The sequence below is a fragment of the Mirounga angustirostris genome, unplaced genomic scaffold (assembly GCF_029215605.1).
Source record: "Mirounga angustirostris isolate CCGP_5_RB_7025 unplaced genomic scaffold, mMirAng1.0.hap1 SCAF_1, whole genome shotgun sequence".
Taxonomy (NCBI): Eukaryota; Metazoa; Chordata; class Mammalia; order Carnivora; family Phocidae; genus Mirounga; species Mirounga angustirostris.
This window is the reverse complement of record NW_026991709.1, coordinates 159103886-159123694: the sequence shown is the minus strand read 5'-3', so window position 1 is coordinate 159123694 and position 19809 is coordinate 159103886. Positions and strand designations below refer to the sequence as shown.

The following is a 19809-nucleotide window of genomic DNA, read 5'->3' as shown; positions in this document are numbered from 1 at the left end:
CGCGCGGGCGGGGCTCGAGCCTGGAAAAATACAGCCTTTGTCGGCGGCGCGTGTCACTCACGGCGCGGGGACCTCAGGCGGCGGGGCTCGGGTCTCTCTTTCCTCAGGTCCGGAGCGGGGAGGCTCTGGGGCCCCTGGCGGGGCGTGCTTTCTGAGGCGGGTTGGGACCCCTGGGTGTTCCCAAACTCCTCGGAAGACCCCTCTCCCTTACACACCCGCACACCCCGTTTTCTGTCAACTAGCACATCCCATTCCTTCTACTGTGGCGTCTATCACACCCGCACACACCTTTCCCTCCCCGCTGGCTGGCTCTTCCCCAAGCTGGAGAGGGGTCCCAGCTCCCCAGCTCTTGCGTCCGGAGCCTGCACTTGCAGGCGCAGGCACAGGCCCCAACGACTGCCCCTCCCTCTTGGCCTCCGCAGCACACCCGGGCACTCCCAGGCAGCTAGATACACAACAACACAACCACCCTCACGCAGATCCGTGCACCCTGAAGGCGCACACCGGGGTGAACACCGACACCTTGCACACTCACTCACTCCTGGCAGTCACAGGTATGCATGGATGCACATGCTTACGGGCCTGTATGAACCCAGAACACTGAGTAGGGTGGGACGCCTGCAGGCACACAACACTCAGGAGAGTAACACACCCATGTCCGAATATACACGTACACACGCGCCCTAGTGGCAGATGACACCACCTCCTGTGTGCACACTTAAACAGCCTCGTCGAGGGCAGATACATTGAGGCACTCACAATACACTCATTCACCACACTGTACACATGGATTTGCACACCTACCCTTTCACACACGTATCTACCCATCCTGAGTAACATGCATACCTACACACTCACGTGCAACATCTCTTCCTCTGTGCACCCTCAAACAGCCTCTGCTGGGCCATCTCCAGGCACTCACGGCACACACGCCCACCACGCATGTGCGTGTGGGCTTGCACATCTGCACTTTCTTGTAGCACTCTTCTTTGACATAACCGCATGCACACCAATACCCTTTCTTGTTCAGTGCCTATCCACTCGCACACGCGAATGTCCATCCAAACATGCCGGGCACACCCGGGGGCGCACACGCGGGTGCCCCCGGCAGGCAGGCAGGCAGGCGGCGCGGGCACGGGGCGCCCGGCGTGCCCCCCGCGGACGGCTATCTGCCTGCCCATCAGCGCGCGGATCTGCGGTGGTAAATGATGCATTCGATGGCGGGCGCATTTGTTGTGCGCGCTCTGAAAGGGCTCCGATAATCTGGAAGGCAGAGATAAGGAACACCATTTATTCCGCGGCACTTTGGAAACAATTCCCAGCCCTGTACAACCCCATTCTCGGGCAGCCTCCGGGAGCCGGGCAGATAACGATTGGCTATTCATTATCTTCGCCGGGAACAAAGATTAGCCGGCCGAGATGAAAAATTACCCCGGACAGCGGCGCAGCCCCGCGCGGACCCCCCTGCCCGCCGCCGCCGCCCGCGCCTCGGTGCCCCGCCCGGCCCGCGGGCTCTGCGCTCACACCCTCCGGGCCCGCAGCCTGGCGAGCGGCCTCCCGCGCTCGTGTCGGGCGCGGTGCTCGGCATTGCCGCGGTCCCTCCATCCATCTGTCCATCCTGCCCAGCCTGTCTGCCGCGTCCCCACTCTTCCCTCAGTCTATTTGGGGCCCTTCCTGCTCTCCCTCTTCTCCCGCTGCTCTCAGAGCCCGTCCGGGTTCCCTTCTGTCTTCCATCTCTCTTTTTGATTTGTTTTGCTCTCTCTCTCCTCTCTGTATCTCTCCCTTGTCTCTTTGTCCGTGTCTGTCTCTGGTTAACACTTTCGCTGCTTTTGTTCCCTTCTCTCTGACTCTTTTGCCACTTTCTGGTTGTTTGTTTTTGTCTGTTCCTGCATGTCCCCAAACTACCCCTCCATCCCCTACTGGTGTCTCTGTTCCTCTATGGCAGTTGCTTTTTAAAATCTGTTCTTGGGTCTCCCTGTTTCATCCCTGTTCCCTGTCTCTCTGGGTCTTGTCATCCCTGGGCCTCCATGTCTCTCAATCTACCCCCACCCAAGGGTCCCCCCCACCCTGCATCAGTGGGCCTCACTCCCCCTACCCTCTTAAGGCTGTGTTCCTGACTGCAGACCAGAGGCTGGGAGGCTCTGGCCAGCCCAGCCCAGCCCAGCCCAGCAGAGAGATGGCAGGTGGGGTGGGGGTGTAAGACCTCGAACCCCCCTCTGAAGAAACAAGACCGAACTAAAAAAGGCCCAGTAGACATTCAGGCCCTGCTGGGTTCATGGGGATTTGCCCTTGTGCCCCAGCACTGGCTCCCCCATGCCCCTCCCCAGTGAGGCTGGGGGCCTTGGGAGCGGGTGGTCCCAGCAAGGCCACCTCATTAGAGCGGTTATTCAGCATGGCGCTGGCTTCGGCAGATAAGCCTTATCAGCTCATCGCCCCCTCCCACAGACAGACAGAAAGTACCCTCGCAAATGGCACCCCGGAGCTCCACTGGCCGCCTGCCCTGCCAGTTAGGGATGATGGGTGATCTGGGAAGACACACATATTGTGTGTCACCCAGAGACACACACTTCCCCAGACAACAGACACAGGGTAATACTGGGTAGAGAAACACACATAGTTCAAAGATAATTCATACACACAGATACCCACACCCTAGGTAAACAGACATAAACACCCAGCCCAACACATATCAGTTCATACCTACAGCTATACCCAGATATGCAGACACACTTGGCTACACTCTACACTGTCCACAATCAGCTCAAAGATACAATGATACACACCCAATACCCAGTGCTGGTAAAGACAGACACACACACACCATGCACACACACCCCAATTCATAGACACAGGATACCCAGACACACACTGCTACCGACCCACATAGGGACACACACCAATTTATAAATAAACACTTGGAAATACTCATTTCCCATCAAATGATTCATGGACACAATGATCACACAGATACACAGCCACAGGGACACACATCCCAGTTCCACAGAGACACTCTCCCACATGCACTCCGGGAGTCATGCTCCGAAACAGCCACACATAATATACAAACTCTCAGGAACCCACAAAACACAGACTCTCAATATACAAACTCTCAGGGACCCACAAGAAGAAATGGGCATACTAATATACTCAGTTTTGCAGACTTTCCATGCGCTCACAAATGCACACAGACACACAGGGGCGCTCAGGATAGATATTCTCCTGCGTGCACACAGCAAATACATATGCAACACAGTCACTATCAGCTTCAAAGAAAGACCCACAGATAGAAGATGCCCAGAGAGATGGGGGGCTGGACACTCTGGGACACACACTAGTTTTCCCAGTCCTTCCAAAGCAAAGCACTTTCTCTTTGGGCCCAAGATCCCCCAGGCCACTTTGACTCCCCCAGGGCAGCTGGTATGGGACCAGCCCTCCACCCCTGCACTGTGGAGTTGAATTTTGAGGTAGGAACTTTGGAAGTTCAAGGACTATATTCCCCTAGCTCACAAACCCGAAAGCATTCTTGCCCAGAAGACTCCCACACCCAACTCCTCTGCCTAGCCTTCCAAAGACAAACCCTCTACTCCCTAGCCCCCTCCTGTGAGAGGGTTCCTTGGGGATGGTCAAGGAGAAGCCTCACACCCCACTCCTGAAATGCTCTGGTCTGCTCTGGAGTTGGGGAATTCGAATGGGGGTATAGATGGGGAAGGGAGAGGCCATATGTCTACATCTAGCCGAGTCAGCCTGGAAGTGAGGGGTGTGTGTGTGTGCTCGAGCGTGCATGCTGCGCGTGCCAGATTCTCAAGCTACATTTGGGTGTGTGCACGTATGCATGCCAATGTGACCCACATCTCCCGGCTGAGGATGTCCACGCAGCCCCAACTGTGTGCACTAACGCGTGTGCACAGATGTGTGTCTGCGTGAGCACTGTTGGAAGAAGGTTGGAGGAGGAGCAGGCGGCTGTGTATGTGTGTGGGCGCTTGTGGCCACGGTTCGTGAGGGTCCCCGGGGAGAGTCTCCAAAAAGAGAGGTCCCGGACTTTCTGAACATACACCCTTGAGCGCAGGGGTGCTCATTTGTGTGCCCCTGCAAGGGCGGGAGTAGTCTGGAGTATGGGCGAGTAGGGTGTTGCGCCTTGAGTGCCCACCGGCCCTCGGCCTGCCGTCCCGCGGCTGGACCAGGGAAACGGGGCGCAGAGCTCTGGGCACCCCCCTGCCCCCCTGCGGCGCTCCCGCCCCCTCAAAGTGCTGTCGAAATAAAAAGCAGCGGCCACTGCGGCCGGGGGAGGGGAGGGAGAGGCAGCGGGAGCGAGAGGGAGGTAACAAGGCCAGCGCCGCCCGGGCTCGCTGCTCAAGCCTCTATCTCCTGGCTGCCTTCGCCCCCACCCCAGCCGGCCCCCGTCGGCCACCGGGCGAACAAAAGCGGCCCGCCGCTCACCATGCGGCCACTCGGCGCGCCGCCCCGGCCCTGCTGGTGAACGCCGCCAGCCCGCGCCGGGTCCTGTGGGCCCACCTAGCCACGCACCGCGCTGTGCGCCCCGCTCCGCTCCGGCCCCGTCCACCCGGGGGCGCAGCCCGCCGCACCTCGCTCGGTAAGTCCCCCCACCTCCGCCTGGCCAGGGCCCTTCCAGCCCCCAGGTTTGGGCCCCCTAAACGCGGTCCGCCTAGCCCAGTGGCCCCTGACATGTGGCCTTCGGGGTTCGCCCTGGTCCTACCAGCGGCTCGAACCCCAGGTCATAGGGGCCTAATCCTGAGGGAGTATTTGCGGAGTTGAGGACAGCAGGCCCGCGTCCGGCCTCCCGCTTTCCCATTTCTCGGATGCAGCCATACATAGGCCGCGAGCCCCGGTTATTCCCAGTGCCTCGCAAAGCGCCCCACCTCCCGGCCCCCGAGCTGGGGTCTTTGTCTCGGCCGCCCCCACCTCCGGGCCACGGCGGCGGAGGCGCCCAAGCCCGGCAGCCGAGGCGCCCAAGCCCGGCAGCCGAGCCGCGGCTGCACCTGCCGACTGGTCCCGTGCGCCGGCTTTGCGCGGCTTAACCCGGCTCGCTCCTGCGTGCGCCCCCGGGCGCCGCGCCCCGCGGCCCTTTATCCTGTGTGGCTGGGGTGCGGGTGGGGGAGAGCGCCGGGTCTGGAAGTCTCCCCCCAGCCCCAAGCCGGAGTCGGAATCTGTTTAGTGGGATTTCAATAAGAATGGGGCCGCCGCGGGCTCCGGGATCTGCCTCCGGGAGGCGTAGACGGCGTTCTCGGTCTGCCTGGACGCCGGGCATTTAGAATCCTTCGGCGGCAGCCAGGCTTGAACTCCAGGTTGCCCCAACCGCGAGGGGAAAGATCCGGCGTTCAGGGCCCCCGGGAGTGGCGGCCGCTCCTTTCCCGGAAAACACGGAAGGAAATTCGTTGTTTTGGAAAAAGCTACGTCTCCCGGGGATCGGGAACATCTGGCGGTGAGCTCCGGGTCTACACGGGCACCTAGCGATGGGATTCGTTTATGAGTAGGCAGAATTCGAGAAGCAGGTAGGGCCAGGGCGGCTGCCCAGGCGTCTGGAGAGCGTTTCCCAGCCGGGTTGACAAATTGCAAACAAATTGCGTCTAACGAAACGGATTTACCAGTTGTCATGCTGCCGGGCCGCCGGGCCGCCCGGCCGCCAGGCGCTCTGAGTAAACCGTGGCTGTTGGTGAAGCACGGAAAAACGCTGCTTGATTGCTGCAGGTCTCAGCAGGGCCCATGGGGGAGGCTGTGCGGGTTGGAGGTGGAACCTGATAAGGAGATACGGGATCTCCCAGGCGCCTCGACCCAGGGCGCCAAGACTTCTCGATCGTGGGCCCCGGGTTTTACGATTCGAAAAGGCCCAAAAGACGTAAGGGGTGGGAGAATCTTCATGGAGGCCACAGGAGAGGGAGCCTTCACATTTGGGGGACTGGAAGTGAACCCCAACGAGCAGAAGGGGGTGTTGGAGCCTGGACCCTCCATTGCAGAACCCCTCTGGAGGGATGGCTGCAGGCCTGAGCAGATCTGAGGCCTTGCCCTTTGGGGACTTCTGAACCCCTCTGGCTAAAGCGGCCCCCACTTCCTCCTCAGTACCCCTCAAGGCACATTGCCAGCGTAGGGCTGGGAGGTCGCTGGATTGACAATTAAATATCCCTATGGAAGGCAGCCCCTAAGCAAACTGGTTTCTTTGAATCTCCCCTCCACTGCAGGCCAATTCGATGCCCATAGGAAAAGGTGGGAAGAATTAGGTTACAAAGAGAGGGCAAACTTATGGTTCCAGAGGGGCTACCTTGGATGACGGAAGTTTAAACAAAGGGCGTGGAGGGGAGGGCCATGTAGAACGAGGAAGACCGGGCAGCTGAGAGCCACGGCCCAGGCCGGTGAGGCCCCGTAGAACCGGGCCTCCGGATCCCTGCGCTGCCAGCTCCCCGGAGAAAGCATCCTGAGCCGCACCGATGACCCATGCTTTCTCGGGGAATCTCAGGTCGCTTGGAAAAGGCAGTTAGAAAATTCAGTTTCTCTGCTGCCCTTCCTCAGTGCTTCCTGAAGTCTTGTTCTTATGTAAGGAAAATGACAGCTTCTCGGTGCGATCAAAAGGCAGCACCCGCATAAGCAACAACCCTTGGAAACGAACAAAAACATGAAGAAGGGAACGCGTCCCTCTGAAGGTGTTCCGGAGACCCGTAATCCCGAGGCTGTAAACTGAAATAAATCTGCTCTTCTCAGGCTCAAGGATGCCCCCGCAATCCCAGCCGATTTGGGGGGCCACCCTGATCCTCCCCCCACGTTTGTCTGGGTACAGGTGATAGGATGGTCTCCGTTGCCTACTGGGCAAGATGCCCGGGTAGTGTCCCTTGGTTTGTCTGGCATACACGTACACTCATGATTGGAGTGGGGGTTGTTTTACCGACCAGCTGGGCCTTCTCCTGCCTGGCGCCCCTCTTTTCTCTCCCAGGCGGGTTCGTTCCTCCGGGAGAACGCAGCAGTCCCGCGTCCAACGCAGGAGCTCAAATCATAGTGGAGGCCTCCGACAAGCCGGCTGCCTGCCTGCCTTTTGGAGGAAGGCAACCCCGGGGGGGCCTCAAGAGACCTGGGGGAGCTCCCTCCTCCCCTTTTCTCTAGACCCCGATTGCGGGAAGGGAGACTGGTGCGGATCTCCCGAGGCCCCTGCTCAAGCATTGCTTAACTGCCCTGCTAAGCTCCTCTGCGCTGCGATTTTCTGAGCCGCCGAGCGGGGTAATTAAATCCCTGCCCGCGCTCGGTTCTGCGCCAGGCCAGCGGGCAGCTCGGGGCTGCTGTTCAGGGAGGGGGCCCGGCCAGGATGGTCACCTCCACTCCTGCGGTGGCCCAGACGCTGCCCCGGAGAGGCTTCAGGTTGCCCCGGAGGAGCTTTTAGCCGAGTTCGGAATGATGAAACTGCAGGCCCACCCAGGATGGGGGTCATTTGAACCACGCCTTTGGGGGAAATAAAGCGAATTACCTGTTTTCCCGAGGGCCGGAGCGGCCACGTCCCTGCGAGACAAGACGCAGATCGCAGCCCCATGGAAAGCTTCCGCTCGGCTCCGGCGTTCAAGGCCCCGCGACCGGCGAGCGGCTGGCTGCCTCCTGCGCTGGGTCCCGGGGTTCAGGCTGACGGGGCAGCCTTGCCCGACACCGGGGATTGTCCCCGGGGCCGCGGTGTCTTTGATAAGCTCTCGCTGGGCTCCAGGGACGCCAAACACGTTCGAGGCTCTGACGATCGCATTTTACGCGATGATGAAGAATCGTAAGCTAAAGGCAGGGAGGAGAGAGAGACGAACAGAGAGGCAGCGAGTCCGGCCCAGACCGCGCGCGTTGCGGGGAACGCGAACCGAAAGGCACTGAGGCCAATCACCTGCCCGGCCCGGCCGTGGAGGCCCGGCGCCCGCGGCCTCGCGCTCCCACTCCCCGGTCCCGGCGCGCTTTATCCGGCTGGCGCCGGCCTCCTCTCATGCGGAGCGGAGTTCCGAGAAGCCCGGGCGGGCCTGGCGCGCCCCGGAGTGGAGGGGAGCGGGAGGCGCAGCGGGCCGCCGGGGCAGGAGGGTCCCTAAGCTCCCGGGACGCGCTGGTTCCCAGCCAGATGGGGCTCCGCGCCTCCGGCCCCGCGTCTTTACCTGCGCCAGGGCCTCGGACAGATGAACGGACAGCCGGACGCAGAGGCAGGAGGAGGCCCCTGGCCCGTGCCGGCACCCCCGGAGCTGCCCAGAGCTGGCCTGGGAGAGGGTGACTGGGGCGCGCCCGCGGAGCTGGGCCTGGCCGGGAGCCCCCCGAACCGAGGGGACCGAGGGCTTTCCTCCCTCCTCGGATTATTAAAAAGTTCATTTCCTGGCGAATCGGGTGACGTCAGGGGCCCGGCGTCGCGGTGGCGGGGCCGCCCGGCCGGAGAAGCCGCCTCCAGTTACCCAATTACCGACTGTCAATCCCGCCGCCCCTCCCCCCACCCTCCCGGGGGTGGCCCGGACCCCCACCCTCTCCCCGGTCCCTGACCCACCTGGGATCCCTCTGGGCTCCTACTCCGAGAGCCGTAGACTCAGCTAAGGGAGAGGGGCTGAAGGACGACGATTACTCCCCCTTACCCTCGCACCTGTCTCAATCCCCCCAAAGTTCTTTGTTTCTGACACCCCCCCCCACACACACACCTCCTCCCTTGTCGGCCATAGGCTCCTTTCGAGCCTCGGTCTCCTCAGTCTGTATAATGGGAGAGAGCAAGGAGATTTGTGCACGGGGCCCACTCCCCCCACAGAGCTGGATCTCTGCACTGGAGGTGTGTGGAGAGCGGTTCAGGTGACTTAGGGGACGGAGTTCTCAGTCTACCGCCTCCCTCTCCCCAGGGGCCGCCTTAGGGACCCCCGAGAGGGAAAAATGCCTCCTCCTGCCCAGAGGCGTCTCCTTCGAGCCGGCGCCGGCGCCAGTCCGGGTCTCCATGGCCTCGCCCCAGGCAGTTCGGCCCGCTGGTCTGCGAAGGCCACGCCCGGGAAGGGGACGCCCCCTCCCCCTCTCTGGAGCCGCCAGCCAGGCCACCTCCACCCGGTCAAGCACAGTCCTAAGCGGCCTGTTGTCCGAGGCCCAGGTGCCCGCTCGAGCCGCGTAGTTCCTGCCCCTCACTGCTCCTGCTGTCCCGCAGCTGTCCTTCCAACCCCCTGCCCAGCCAGAGCCCGAGTCGGGGGAGGGAATGGTCTGGGTAGGTAGCCGGGACTTCAGCTGGCCACGTTCAGTGGTAAAGGAGGTGGGATCCGAGAGTGGAAGGGCTGGGGTCCCGGAGAGAGGACACCCAGACACCCAGAGGTTGCACGACCCGTGCTCCCGGGGAGGGGTCCCCAGTTGGAGGTTAGTTACTGGGAGGAGGGCCCTGAGGTTAGGGGGATCCAGGAGTGTCCGCAAGAGGGGGCGCAGCAGTTGGCCAGTGGGGTGAGGGTCCTGGCGGGGGGCGTTGGCAGCAGGGGCCGCCGGGAGGGCGCTGGGAGGGGGCCCGCCGGCGCAGGGGGGCAGGCCCGCGGGGTCAGTCCCGGAGTCCGGCGGACCGGAGTTGCGGGCTCAGCCAATGGGGGGCGGAGGCTGGGCGGCGCGCGGCGCTGATTGGCTGGCGCGGGCTTCTTAGGCGTGCACGGCCCCCGCTTCATGTCTGTGCAGGAGTCGCGAGCTGGCGCCAGGGCGGCCGGAGGATGCCGAGGGGCCGGAGCCGGGCGGGCCTGAGGCCGAGGCGCGCGCTGTCCCCTGCTCCTACCCCGTGAGCCCAGCCGCCCGAAGCGCGATTCCTGAGCCCGCCACTCCCGGGGCTCCCTACGGTGCTGATCCCCCGATCCCGAGGCCGCGCCCCCCCTCCCCGCGGCGCTGGGTGTGTAAGTTTGGGGTGCGAGAACTGGCCGGGGGCCTGGGGCGCTTCAAGCTCTGAGAGGTCTCTTCCGGGGCTCAAGGCCGGGGCCAGGCTGCGGGTGACTGCTTTGGTGTGCCGTGGTGAGAGGTCCTGATTGTGCCGCCTAGGAGTGCGCGCAGGGGGCTGGCTCCCAGCCGCTGGGGCTGCGTGTGCGTGTTGCGGGGGGGGGGGGGGGCGGAGGTCGTCAAGTCGGTATGTGTATCTGGCGCCAAGTGTAGGTATGTGCGTGTCGCTGGGATCATGTGCCCGGGTGGGTGCCCAGGAGCCTGTCTCCAACTTTTAGTCTGTGTTTATGTGTTTTGTGTACCGGGAAGGAGGGGGGTCGGTGTGATTGTCCGACTTAAAGTGAGACTCTGTATGTGTTTGTTGGGGTAACTGCTGTCGGGGCTTGTCCCGTGTGTGACCCGGCGTGCACGAATGTGTGGCTCTGGGACCGGGGGTCACCATGTGAGTGTGTGCGGCCGAACCCTCTCCTCCGCCTTCCTTTCGTTTTGAGCTTTGAGTTTTCCTCCCACCCGGGACTGATCCTCGGCTGAGCGCGGCTGAGGCGCAGCGGCGTGCGGGACTCCGCGTGGCGGGACTTTGGGGGTGTCAGGCCGTGGCGGCGCCCCTCACACCCCCTTCCGTCGCTCAGGGACGCCGCCACCGCCTCGGCCCAGATCCCGAGCCTCCACTGCGGGCCATGGAGGTGGCGCCGGAGCAGCCGCGCTGGATGGCGCACCCCGCCGTGCTGAATGCGCAGCACCCCGACTCGCACCATCCGGGCCTGGCGCACAACTACATGGAGCCCGCACAGCTGCTGCCTCCCGACGAGGTGGACGTCTTCTTCAACCACCTAGACTCACAAGGCAACCCGTATTACGCCAACCCAGCCCACGCGCGGGCGCGCGTCTCCTACAGCCCCGCGCACGGTGAGCCCCCGGCCAGTGGGTGACTGGGAGTCCAGGCGCCAGGGGCGGGAGGGGAGGAAGGCCCGGCTGCCTGCTTCCCGGATGTGAGATCCGCAGGAATCGAAGCAGCTGAAAAATTGGGGCGGGAAAGGTGGGGGCAGCAGCCTCTTGGGGAGGGTTTGGGCACCCTAGGGTTTCTGCCCATTTCCAGCTGGCCTGTGGGGGTTCCCTCCAGGCCCTGGTCCAGTGGGGTTCCTTCTGTGCCACTTGTCCGTCAGCTCGGGACTGACATTCTTGATTATTGCCGGTTGGGGTGTTATGTTTCTGGTTTTCTTTGGGAAGAAGGTTACTGCTGGTTGTTCTGTGAGTTGTGGTCCTGTGTATCGGAGCCCTAGCGCGGCTCAGCCTCTGCCCACTCTGACCCCTCTCCCTCCTCTTGCAGCCCGCCTGACCGGAGGCCAGATGTGCCGTCCACACTTGTTGCACAGCCCGGGGTTGCCCTGGCTCGACGGGGGTAAAGCTGCCCTCTCCGCTGCTGCAGCACATCACCACAATCCCTGGACCGTGAGCCCCTTCTCCAAGACACCGCTGCACCCCTCAGCTGCTGGAGGCCCCGGAGGCCCCCTCTCCGTGTACCCAGGGGCAGGGGGTGGGAGTGGGGGAGGCAGCGGGAGCTCTGTGACTTCCCTCACTCCCACTGCAGCCCACTCTGGCTCCCACCTCTTCGGATTCCCACCCACTCCGCCCAAGGAAGTGTCTCCCGACCCGAGCACTGCCGGGGCTGCCTCTCCAGCCTCCTCTTCCGCAGGGGGTAGTGCAGCCCGGGGGGAGGACAAGGATGGCGTCAAGTACCAGGTGTCACTGACCGATAGCATGAAGATGGAAAGCGGCAGTCCCTTGCGCCCAGGCCTGGCTGCCATGGGCACCCAGCCTGCCACACACCACCCCATCCCCACCTACCCATCCTATGTGCCGGCCGCTGCCCACGACTACAGCAGCGGACTCTTCCACCCTGGAGGCTTCCTGGGTGGCCCTGCGTCCAGCTTCACCCCTAAGCAGCGCAGCAAGGCACGCTCCTGCTCAGGTAAAGGCAGGTGCCAAGGACCTAGTGGAAGTGGGGATGGTTTGTGCTTTTGCGTGTGTGTTTTGGGGGAGGAGGGCTGTGATATGGGAGATGGGGCGATGTCAGTCTTCCAGATCTGGGATGGGTGATGTCCCCCTCCAATAGCCTCCAACAGATGTTTGAGACTCCAGAATGGGGGAGAGGGAGCCCTAAAACTTTTGTCCTTTTCTTAACTGTTCCCAGTGGCCCCCAAAGTTCATTTCCCTTCCCCCCTCCTCGCCCTCCCTTCCAAGGTTGGCCACTGCCAGACCAACACAGGACGGGAATTCCCCCTTCCCTTCCCTTAATCTGAAGTGAAAATTTGAGCAGCCTCTTGACTTAATGTGGGAGAGAATGCAATACACAAGTGACAACCATGAGGCTGTGTGTACGTGTGTTTGTGAGTGTGTGTGCATGCTGTGGGTGTACTGTAGGTGCTCCAGGCCCTCAAGGAGTCTGGTTCTCCAACGCAATCAGTCCAGTCTTGGGATTTCGATGTTTCCCAATCTCCTTGGGAGATTTCCCCCAAAGCAACATTCCCAGGACTTGTTCCTGCTCCCTGCCCCCTAGCGTCCTTCATTCTCCCTGAAGGCTGGAGTGAGGGGGATGAAGGATAGGTGCCTCTGCCCCTTTGCCGGAGGAGATGGCTGGAGCCAAGCTGGTTTGTCCAAGAATCTGGCCATAGAGCAGAAACCAGGGCTAGGGCAGGACTTTGGCTGTCAGTGCCTCCTTCCCAGTCCCTGTAAGTGGAGGAAGAGGAAGACTTTTTAAACTTTTACTCCTGAGTCCGGGAAACTTTTCATGCCCGTATAATATAAAGACAATTTAGTTGAAACTAAATGGGGAAACATTGTCCTGGACTTCGTGATGCCAGGGCATCCGGCTACCCTGCCTGATTGCTGCTGCCACCTCGGGCACCCCCCTCAGCCCCACCTCGGGGGCCCCTGTGCTGCTCAGGCCTGCTACCTTGCCTTTAATTAGCCCCTTCTCCCAAGTTTGTTTTACACATTCTATTTGAATTCCAGATGGTCTTTTAGCAACAACAACAACAACAACAACAGAAAACAAAAACAGAACCCCCAAAACCCACCATCGACAGAAGACCAAGGTCACTTAGTCTACTTGGCTTAAAAACAAAAGGGCTTATGGTTTATTTTATTTTAAAGAACACCGCCTTCGATCTGAGTCCGGGACTGAATTCTAGGGCCTCCGCGGAAGAGGGGGCAGCTGGGGAGAAAGAAGGAAATTCCCCTGCTTGGAGAACAGGAGGAGGGTAGGAGCTGAGGGCAGAGAATTGGGAGGTGGCAGACGCAGCTGGGGAAAAGGGGGGAGACCGAAGAGGAGAAGCAGAAGTAGAAAGCGAGCCAGAGCCCTCCCAGGCCCAGCCAGGTCGAGCGGGGCCACTCCTGCCACCGCCCTGCCGTCGGCAAAGTTTGCTGTAAATACCCTTTCATTGTCGCGCCGAGAATCCCTGGGGCCCTGGCCCCACTCCTCCCTCCTGCCCCGCTTCCCTTCCTTCAAGAGAGAGTTTTGAAGAGGGAGCTTTGGCCTTAAAGCTACTCTCTGAACTCCTCTTCTGAGGGGGAAACCTCCTCCGGGTCCCTCTTCCTGCCCAGGGCTGGAGCTAAAAGTCACCGCCCGAAGAAGCAGCCCGGGCTGAGGCCGACCGCTGCCTGGTCGGCGCCCGCCCACCCCTGGCTCTCTCCCATGACCTTGTCTGTTAAGCAGGCCCTCTGTCTCTCCCTGTCCCACTTCAGAAGGCCGGGAGTGTGTCAACTGTGGGGCCACGGCCACCCCTCTCTGGCGGCGAGACGGCACCGGGCACTACCTGTGTAACGCCTGTGGGCTCTACCACAAGATGAACGGGCAGAACCGGCCACTCATCAAGCCCAAGCGGAGACTGGTAGGCACGGGGCAGCAGGTGGCTGGGGGCGGGGGGGGCCGCTAACCTGGGCCAGGCAGGCGACTTATTGAAAAAATAATAGTAACACCACCAAAACCTTTCGAGGCAGCTGCTTTGCCTCTTGAAATCCTTTTATCATTAAAATCACTTGGGGTCGCTCTTCTTTTAGGTCAGATTTTTTCGGGCCAGATTTCCCCCTCTGCAGCCCACCAGGTACCCTCACCGCATGGAGCTCAGGAATCCCCAACATGGAGTGTCCAAGGGCCCAACTCCTGTCCCCTGGCCTCTGTTTAACTCTTTTTAAAAATAGGGCCATGAAGTAATTTTCCTTGTAGCCTAGCACACAATCTCCTCACGCTTATTTAAATAAAACACACACTCACACCAACCACCAAAAAAACCTGCCCTTTATTATTTTTCCATGGAGTCACCTATACTGTGTATTTTCATTTGAGTGATTTAAAAAAAATGCCCTTTCGGATCTCCTGCCGGAGTTTCCTATCCGGACATCTGCAGCCTGAAGATAAGGAAACTTCGCGTATCTGTTTCCGGACCCCGCGCGAGTTTTAGAGCCTCTCCTCGGCTCAGTCCTGCCTCTCGCTGGGCTGTTTTGAAATTTCTAATACTCTCCGCTCTGCAAATAATGCGTAAAATGCTAAGAATAATAAATATATTTTTTTTCAGGGCGAAGTGATTTACGAGGCTTAAATCGCTTGCCTCTTTGGGGGCCCCCCTTCCCCCCCACCCCCCAGCGAGGGCGGGGTGAGGGCCCGGGTGGGGGTAGGGGTGGAGGATACAGTGTTGGCCCCTGAGTCAGAATTCCAGCTCCAGGCCGCTTACTCACCCTCACCCTCCCCGCCCCCAAGGCTGCAGTCCGGCAGGTCCCTGGACTGAGGGAGCAAGCTCCGGCCCTAGGCCGTCCCAGCCTCTGCTGGTCTCCTTCCCCCACCCCCTGTCTTGCTGCCTGTGGTTCTTTGGGAAATATTTGCGGGGGCGCGGACAGACGTGTTCTGTCACTGTGGGGATGGCGCTGGTGGACCCTAAGGGGGTCGGGGTCTTGTTTGGGGAAGGGAACTGGACCTGCTTTCTCGGTCAAGACTCACTCTTGTTAGGAGCCTTCAGCTTCCTTCTCCAGAAACCAGACCCTCATTTCCAGACTATCTCTGGCCTGCATTCCCTGAGGGGCTGCGGAGCAGTCAGCAGTCTGTGGTTTGGGGTACAGGGTGCCGGACGGACCAGCCTTTTGCTGATGGAAATGTTCTGGCTCTGCCCTGTCCACTGTGGTCGTGACTGTTGATTCCTTGAAATGTGGCTAATGCCATAGAAGGAACTGAAGTTCTAATCTTATTAAATCATAGTTCAGTTGAATTCGAACAGCCCCACATGGCTAGTGGCTATGGGCACTGGACGGCGCAGCTCTAGACCTCCCTAAACATTTGACGTCCCTGCCTGGCCTCTGCGGGGCCGTCACACCCAGGATGGTGGATTTTGAAAGGAGTCGCGTGGGAGTGCAGCTCCAGACCCAGGGGCTCCAGGGGGACTGAGTCAGCCGCCTCAGGGCCTCAGTTTCCCCGTTTGATGGTTGGGGGCAGTGGCTCATTTGTCCTTTCAGCTCTTGCAACCCCGTGGATTCCGAGATCAGGCTTCTGATTGTTCTTTATTCTAAGTTCTGCACTGGTTTAGGTCTCAAATTCTAAAATTCCACGGCTTCTGAGATGCCTGGATTCCCCTGTGAGCTTTCCCGCTCCCGGGCTCAGTTGGCAGGGACAGGGGTGTGGGGGGGTGAGGGTTGGGGAGGGAGGTCGAGGTGGGGCGTGGGAGCCCAGTCTGCTGACGCTGCCCCTCCCCTCCCAGTCGGCCGCCAGGAGAGCCGGCACCTGTTGTGCGAATTGTCAGACGACAACCACCACCTTATGGCGCCGAAACGCCAACGGGGACCCTGTCTGCAACGCCTGTGGCCTCTACTACAAGCTGCACAATGTGAGTCCACCCCTCCCGGCCCGCCCTGCCCCTCCCTGGGGACCGCTGCTCTTTGTGCGGCCAGGCGAGGGGGGCCCCAGCCACAATCTCCAGCATGGCTTGGCTTGGGAGGCGGCTGCCGCCCTGCGGGGAAAGCCCCGAGTGCCAGAAGGGCTTCCCATAAGAGGGGGCAAGCCGGCTGGAAGTGTGTCCCCCGTAGCGGGGGGGCCCTGCAAGTCCGGGGGAAGTGGTGCCTCTTTAAAACAAAAGGTGGGCATGGAGTTTGGTCGCGTTGATGGGGGACGGTGCTGGCACTCAGTGGGCTCAGCGCCCTGCCCTGCGGGTCCCACACAGTGAAAAGCACCTTTCTTGACAGGGTAGCGTGCTGGCGGGAAGACCGCAATGGGCAGGGGGGGTTTGCAAGTGGGGTCCCCAGCCCAGACCTGCCTTTGCCCCGTGCGGAAGCTGGGGGTCGGGGTCTTGTTTGGGGAAGGGAACTGAACCTCCTGAAGGTTTTGTGGTTGCCCCCAGGTGAACAGGCCGCTGACCATGAAGAAGGAAGGGATCCAGACTAGGAATCGGAAGATGTCCACCAAGTCCAAGAAGAACAAGAAAGGTGCAGAGTGCTTTGAGGAGCTGTCCAAGTGTATGCAGGAGAAGGCCTCCCCCTTCAGCGCCGCTGCCCTGGCCGGACACATGGCGCCCGTGGGCCACCTCCCACCCTTCAGCCACTCGGGACACATCTTGCCCACCCCAACGCCCATCCACCCCTCCTCCAGCCTCTCCTTCGGCCACCCCCACCATTCCAGCATGGTGACCGCCATGGGCTAGGGACAGCCCCCCAGAAGCGGACGGACAGATGCCGAGGAGGGTGGCGGGCAGCTCAAGGCTGGGCGCCCCTAGGCAGGGTGGGCCAAGCCCTTAGCAGCCTGCCCTTCCCCGAAGACTGATGCCACTCCTGTCAGCCCGGCCGGAGCCCCAAGCTGCCTCTCCTGTGGGTGCTCCACTTGGCCGTCAGCGGTCACTGTGAAGATTCTCACCCGGGCTGGGAGGCAGCCTTGGCCCGGCTTGCTGCCCAGGTGGGGTTTCCATCACGGACGATTGTTTGGAGAACAGAATGGACAACTTTATAAAGAGAAGAAGAGGGGGGCAGGGGACAAACGAAGAAAACCGTTTTTAGAAGGAGAAAGGAGTAGGCAAAAATAATTTATTGCGCTCTTGTTTCTAGCAAGGACTGGGGAGACGTTCCCAAGTTCTCTTCTGGGTCTTCTGCGCCAAGTGCTGCTTGGCCCATCTGCTTGCTGGGGCCCTGGGGGCAGGTGTGTGGGCGTGGGGGGGTGCGGAGGCCCTGGCCCACACCTTCTCTTCTGGCTTCCTTTCCTGAAACAGCTGAAGCCCAGGTTGGGCTGAGTCAGTGCAGCGGGGCTACCAGCCTGGGGAGGCTGAGCGGTGCGTGCCCTGGCGGCCAGGCCCTGGAGGGCAGAGACAATCATGGGCGGTCCTGCGCAGATTCCCAGGCCAGGGCTGGGTCACAGGAAGGAAACAACATTTTCTTGAGAGGGGAAATGTCTCCCAGATCGCTCCCCTGGCTCTGAGGCCGAAGCTGGTGTGACCCGTGTCCCCTTAATGAGCCTGAGCCACAGCCTGACTCCAGCCAGGTGAACCCCTGTACATACATCCTTTTTCTGCGAAACCCCTCAACCCCCTCCCCTCCCACTCTGAGACAAAAGAAAAAAAAAAAAATATATATATATATATAAAAGACTGCATAAGCTTAACTCGCTGAGGAGTTAGTTGTTTTATTTTTAAACTCATTTTGGGTCCAGTCAATTGTACGTTGCCACGGAAGCCCTTGCTATGGAAAGGAATAAAACCTACAAACCAAGGCTGTAGCTTCACAATTATTTTTGGAAAAGTACTTGGATCCCACAGCCCTAGGACGGGGAGCTGGGGGCCTGGGGAGGGGCCTTGGCTGCTCTTGGCTTCCCGGGGCTGGTCTGGCAGGTGGCGGAGGCAGGAGTTAGGGGTGGGTCCGGGGAGAGGCCACGACCCTGCTGGGGTCCCTGGAGACGCCTGAGTTCTGCTCTGTTTTGCTGTGGCTGTCTGGATCCCTCCCAAGGTACAGCTGTACATAACTGTGTCTGAGCTTAGATTCTGTATGCGGAGGTGGTGGGGTGCGGCGGCTGGCAAGGGCCCGGCCCGGGAAGAGGATCGTGCCGATGTAGTCGACCAAGTGCAATAGGGGCCGGCGATCGCTGCGGGGGGTGGGGGGGCGAGGGGGCACCACAGCCAGAAGTAACTTATTTTGTACTAGTATCCGCATAAGAAAAAGAATCCGCAGTATTTTCTGTTTTTATGTTTTATTTGGCTTGTTTTATTTTGGATTAGTGAACTAAGTTATTGTTAATTATGTACAACATTTATATATTGTCTGTAAAAAATTGTATGCTATCCTCCTATTCCTTTAAAGTGAATACTGTTAAGAATAATAAAATACTTTTTGTGAATGCCTCTGGCCGGTCTTGTGGGCTCCTGGGCTGCTGAGTCCTGGGTGTGGCGATGGGCAGTCAGACCTAGCGGGTCCTCTGGGCCCAGTGATTTGGAGAGAAGGGCTCCTGGAATAGGGGATCGGGCCCTGTCTGGGGTCGGAGGTCCTGGCCTCCCTCCCCTGCATTTCTCCCATCTGAATTTCCTCACTGTCACCCCACTGGGGGTCCTGGTGGCTGGGTGGATACTGGGGAAGCACGTGGAGGCCGTGGTTTCTCCAGCCAGTGGTCTACACACTGATCCTTTTCCTGGGGCTCTTGTAGAACCAACCCAACAAGGACCGACCCCACCCCAACCCCCATCCACTTCCTCCCAGATGCTGATCAACTCTTGTTTCTGAGCTATCTGGTCATCAATATTCCTGTTCATTGACAAATATGGCCACCAATGTTTTTGGTCACCAATGTCATCGATTGCTGCCATCTTCAATCAACAAGGCTGGTCATTGGACATAGCTACCATGACTGTTATTCTTGGTCAGTGACATGTCTGATCACCAGAGCCTGTAACCATAGACATCTGATTACTAACAACTGATCACCAACACTCAATCACCAATATTTTATCAATGCTTCTGATCAGTGAAGTGTTTGGTCACTGACAGCCACAAAATGTGATCACCAGTGTCTTCAGTGACTGTCCTGGTTTACTAGTAATATACCTGGTCATGAGGATCTCCTACCACCGATATTCGTGATCAGCACCTCTATTCATAAATTTTTAATATTCAGTGTGTCTGGTGCCAACATCTCTGATGACCATTGTGTTTCCTCAGTATTTCTATTCACCATATTTGTGATCACTGGAGCCTCTTACCACTCATGTTCCTGATTTCTAATGCGCTGGTCCCCAGTGCACCCAGTCATTAATGTCTTAGTACATCGAGAAGCATGATCACCAATGTCACTGATCAATGTTTTTCTAATCATTGATAGATCTGATCACTCATATTTCTCTCCAGTATCTCCAATCACACTATTTTCACCACCACTGTCTCCTTGACAATGACTTTTGTCACTTGTCTACAGTCACCAACATCTCTGACAATCTAATGACCAATGTCCCTAATCAGGGGATCCTCTTCCCATCAAATTTTCTGTCGATGTGGTCACCAGTGATTCTGGTGACTGACATCCCTGGCTCCCCAGTGCTAATCACCCAGCTTTCTAGTGTCCAGCATAGACATTGTGGAGTCTCATCTTCCAAGTCCCCGATGACCAGTGTCCTTATATCCTGATCACCAGGAGCACTGACTGCCAGCCTCCTAGTCATCAGTATCACCAGCCACCTGTGTCTCTGGTTACTAAATTCTCTAACCATTGCTGCCTTTGGTGCCCAGTAGCTCACCTACCACCGGATCTCTGGGTGTCTCCAGCCATTGAATGTGATCACCTATGTCTCCTCGACACTCAGTCATCAAGGATATGGGCACCAGATGCTTCCTTCACTAACACTCCTGTTGCTCACATCCTCAGTCCCCCATGTCCCTGATCAATGATGAATGATATATCCAATCAATGATCATGCTGAT

At 59.4% G+C, this 19809-nt stretch overlaps 1 protein-coding gene and 1 long non-coding RNA gene across 4 annotated transcripts; one reads left to right on the top strand and one right to left on the bottom strand.

Annotated features, from left to right (window-relative positions):
* Positions 1-1247: 1247 nt before the first annotated feature.
* LOC123864017 (uncharacterized) lies at positions 1248-8425 on the bottom strand. 2 transcript variants are annotated; one of them, XR_010411521.1, is made up of 3 exons: positions 8118-8424; positions 7466-7755; positions 1248-7036 (listed from the first exon to the last, which is right to left on the bottom strand). It is a non-coding gene; the product is annotated as an uncharacterized LOC123864017 (long non-coding RNA). The 2 variants fall into 2 exon arrangements; XR_010411520.1 differs by having other exon boundaries at positions 1248-7755; positions 8118-8425.
* Positions 8426-9633: 1208 nt separating this feature from the next.
* On the top strand, positions 9634-18238 carry GATA2 (GATA binding protein 2). Of its 2 annotated transcripts, none has more exons than XM_045904221.3 (6): positions 9634-9838; positions 10512-10788; positions 11210-11851; positions 13627-13772; positions 15627-15752; positions 16263-18238. In XM_045904221.3, exons 2-6 carry the CDS (start codon positions 10560-10562, stop codon positions 16560-16562), a joined length of 1443 nt encoding a protein of 480 aa, XP_045760177.1. In that variant the 5' UTR covers positions 9634-9838; positions 10512-10559; the 3' UTR covers positions 16563-18238. The 2 variants fall into 2 exon arrangements, with proteins under 2 accessions (XP_045760177.1, XP_045760175.1); XM_045904219.3 differs by having other exon boundaries at positions 9634-9842.
* The last annotated feature ends 1571 nt before the right edge of the window (positions 18239-19809 follow it).

Bases quoted from the DNA above. Each gene is read 5' to 3' on its own strand.
- GATA2 (XM_045904221.3), top strand. From the start codon at position 10,560: ATGGAGGTGGCGCCGGAGCAGCCGCGCTGGATGGCGCACCCCGCCGTG. The intron at 10,789-11,209 runs GTGAGCCCCCGG...CTCCTCTTGCAG, and splicing joins CTCCTACAGCCCCGCGCACG to CCCGCCTGACCGGAGGCCAG. The intron at 15,753-16,262 runs GTGAGTCCACCC...GGTTGCCCCCAG, and splicing joins TCTACTACAAGCTGCACAAT to GTGAACAGGCCGCTGACCAT.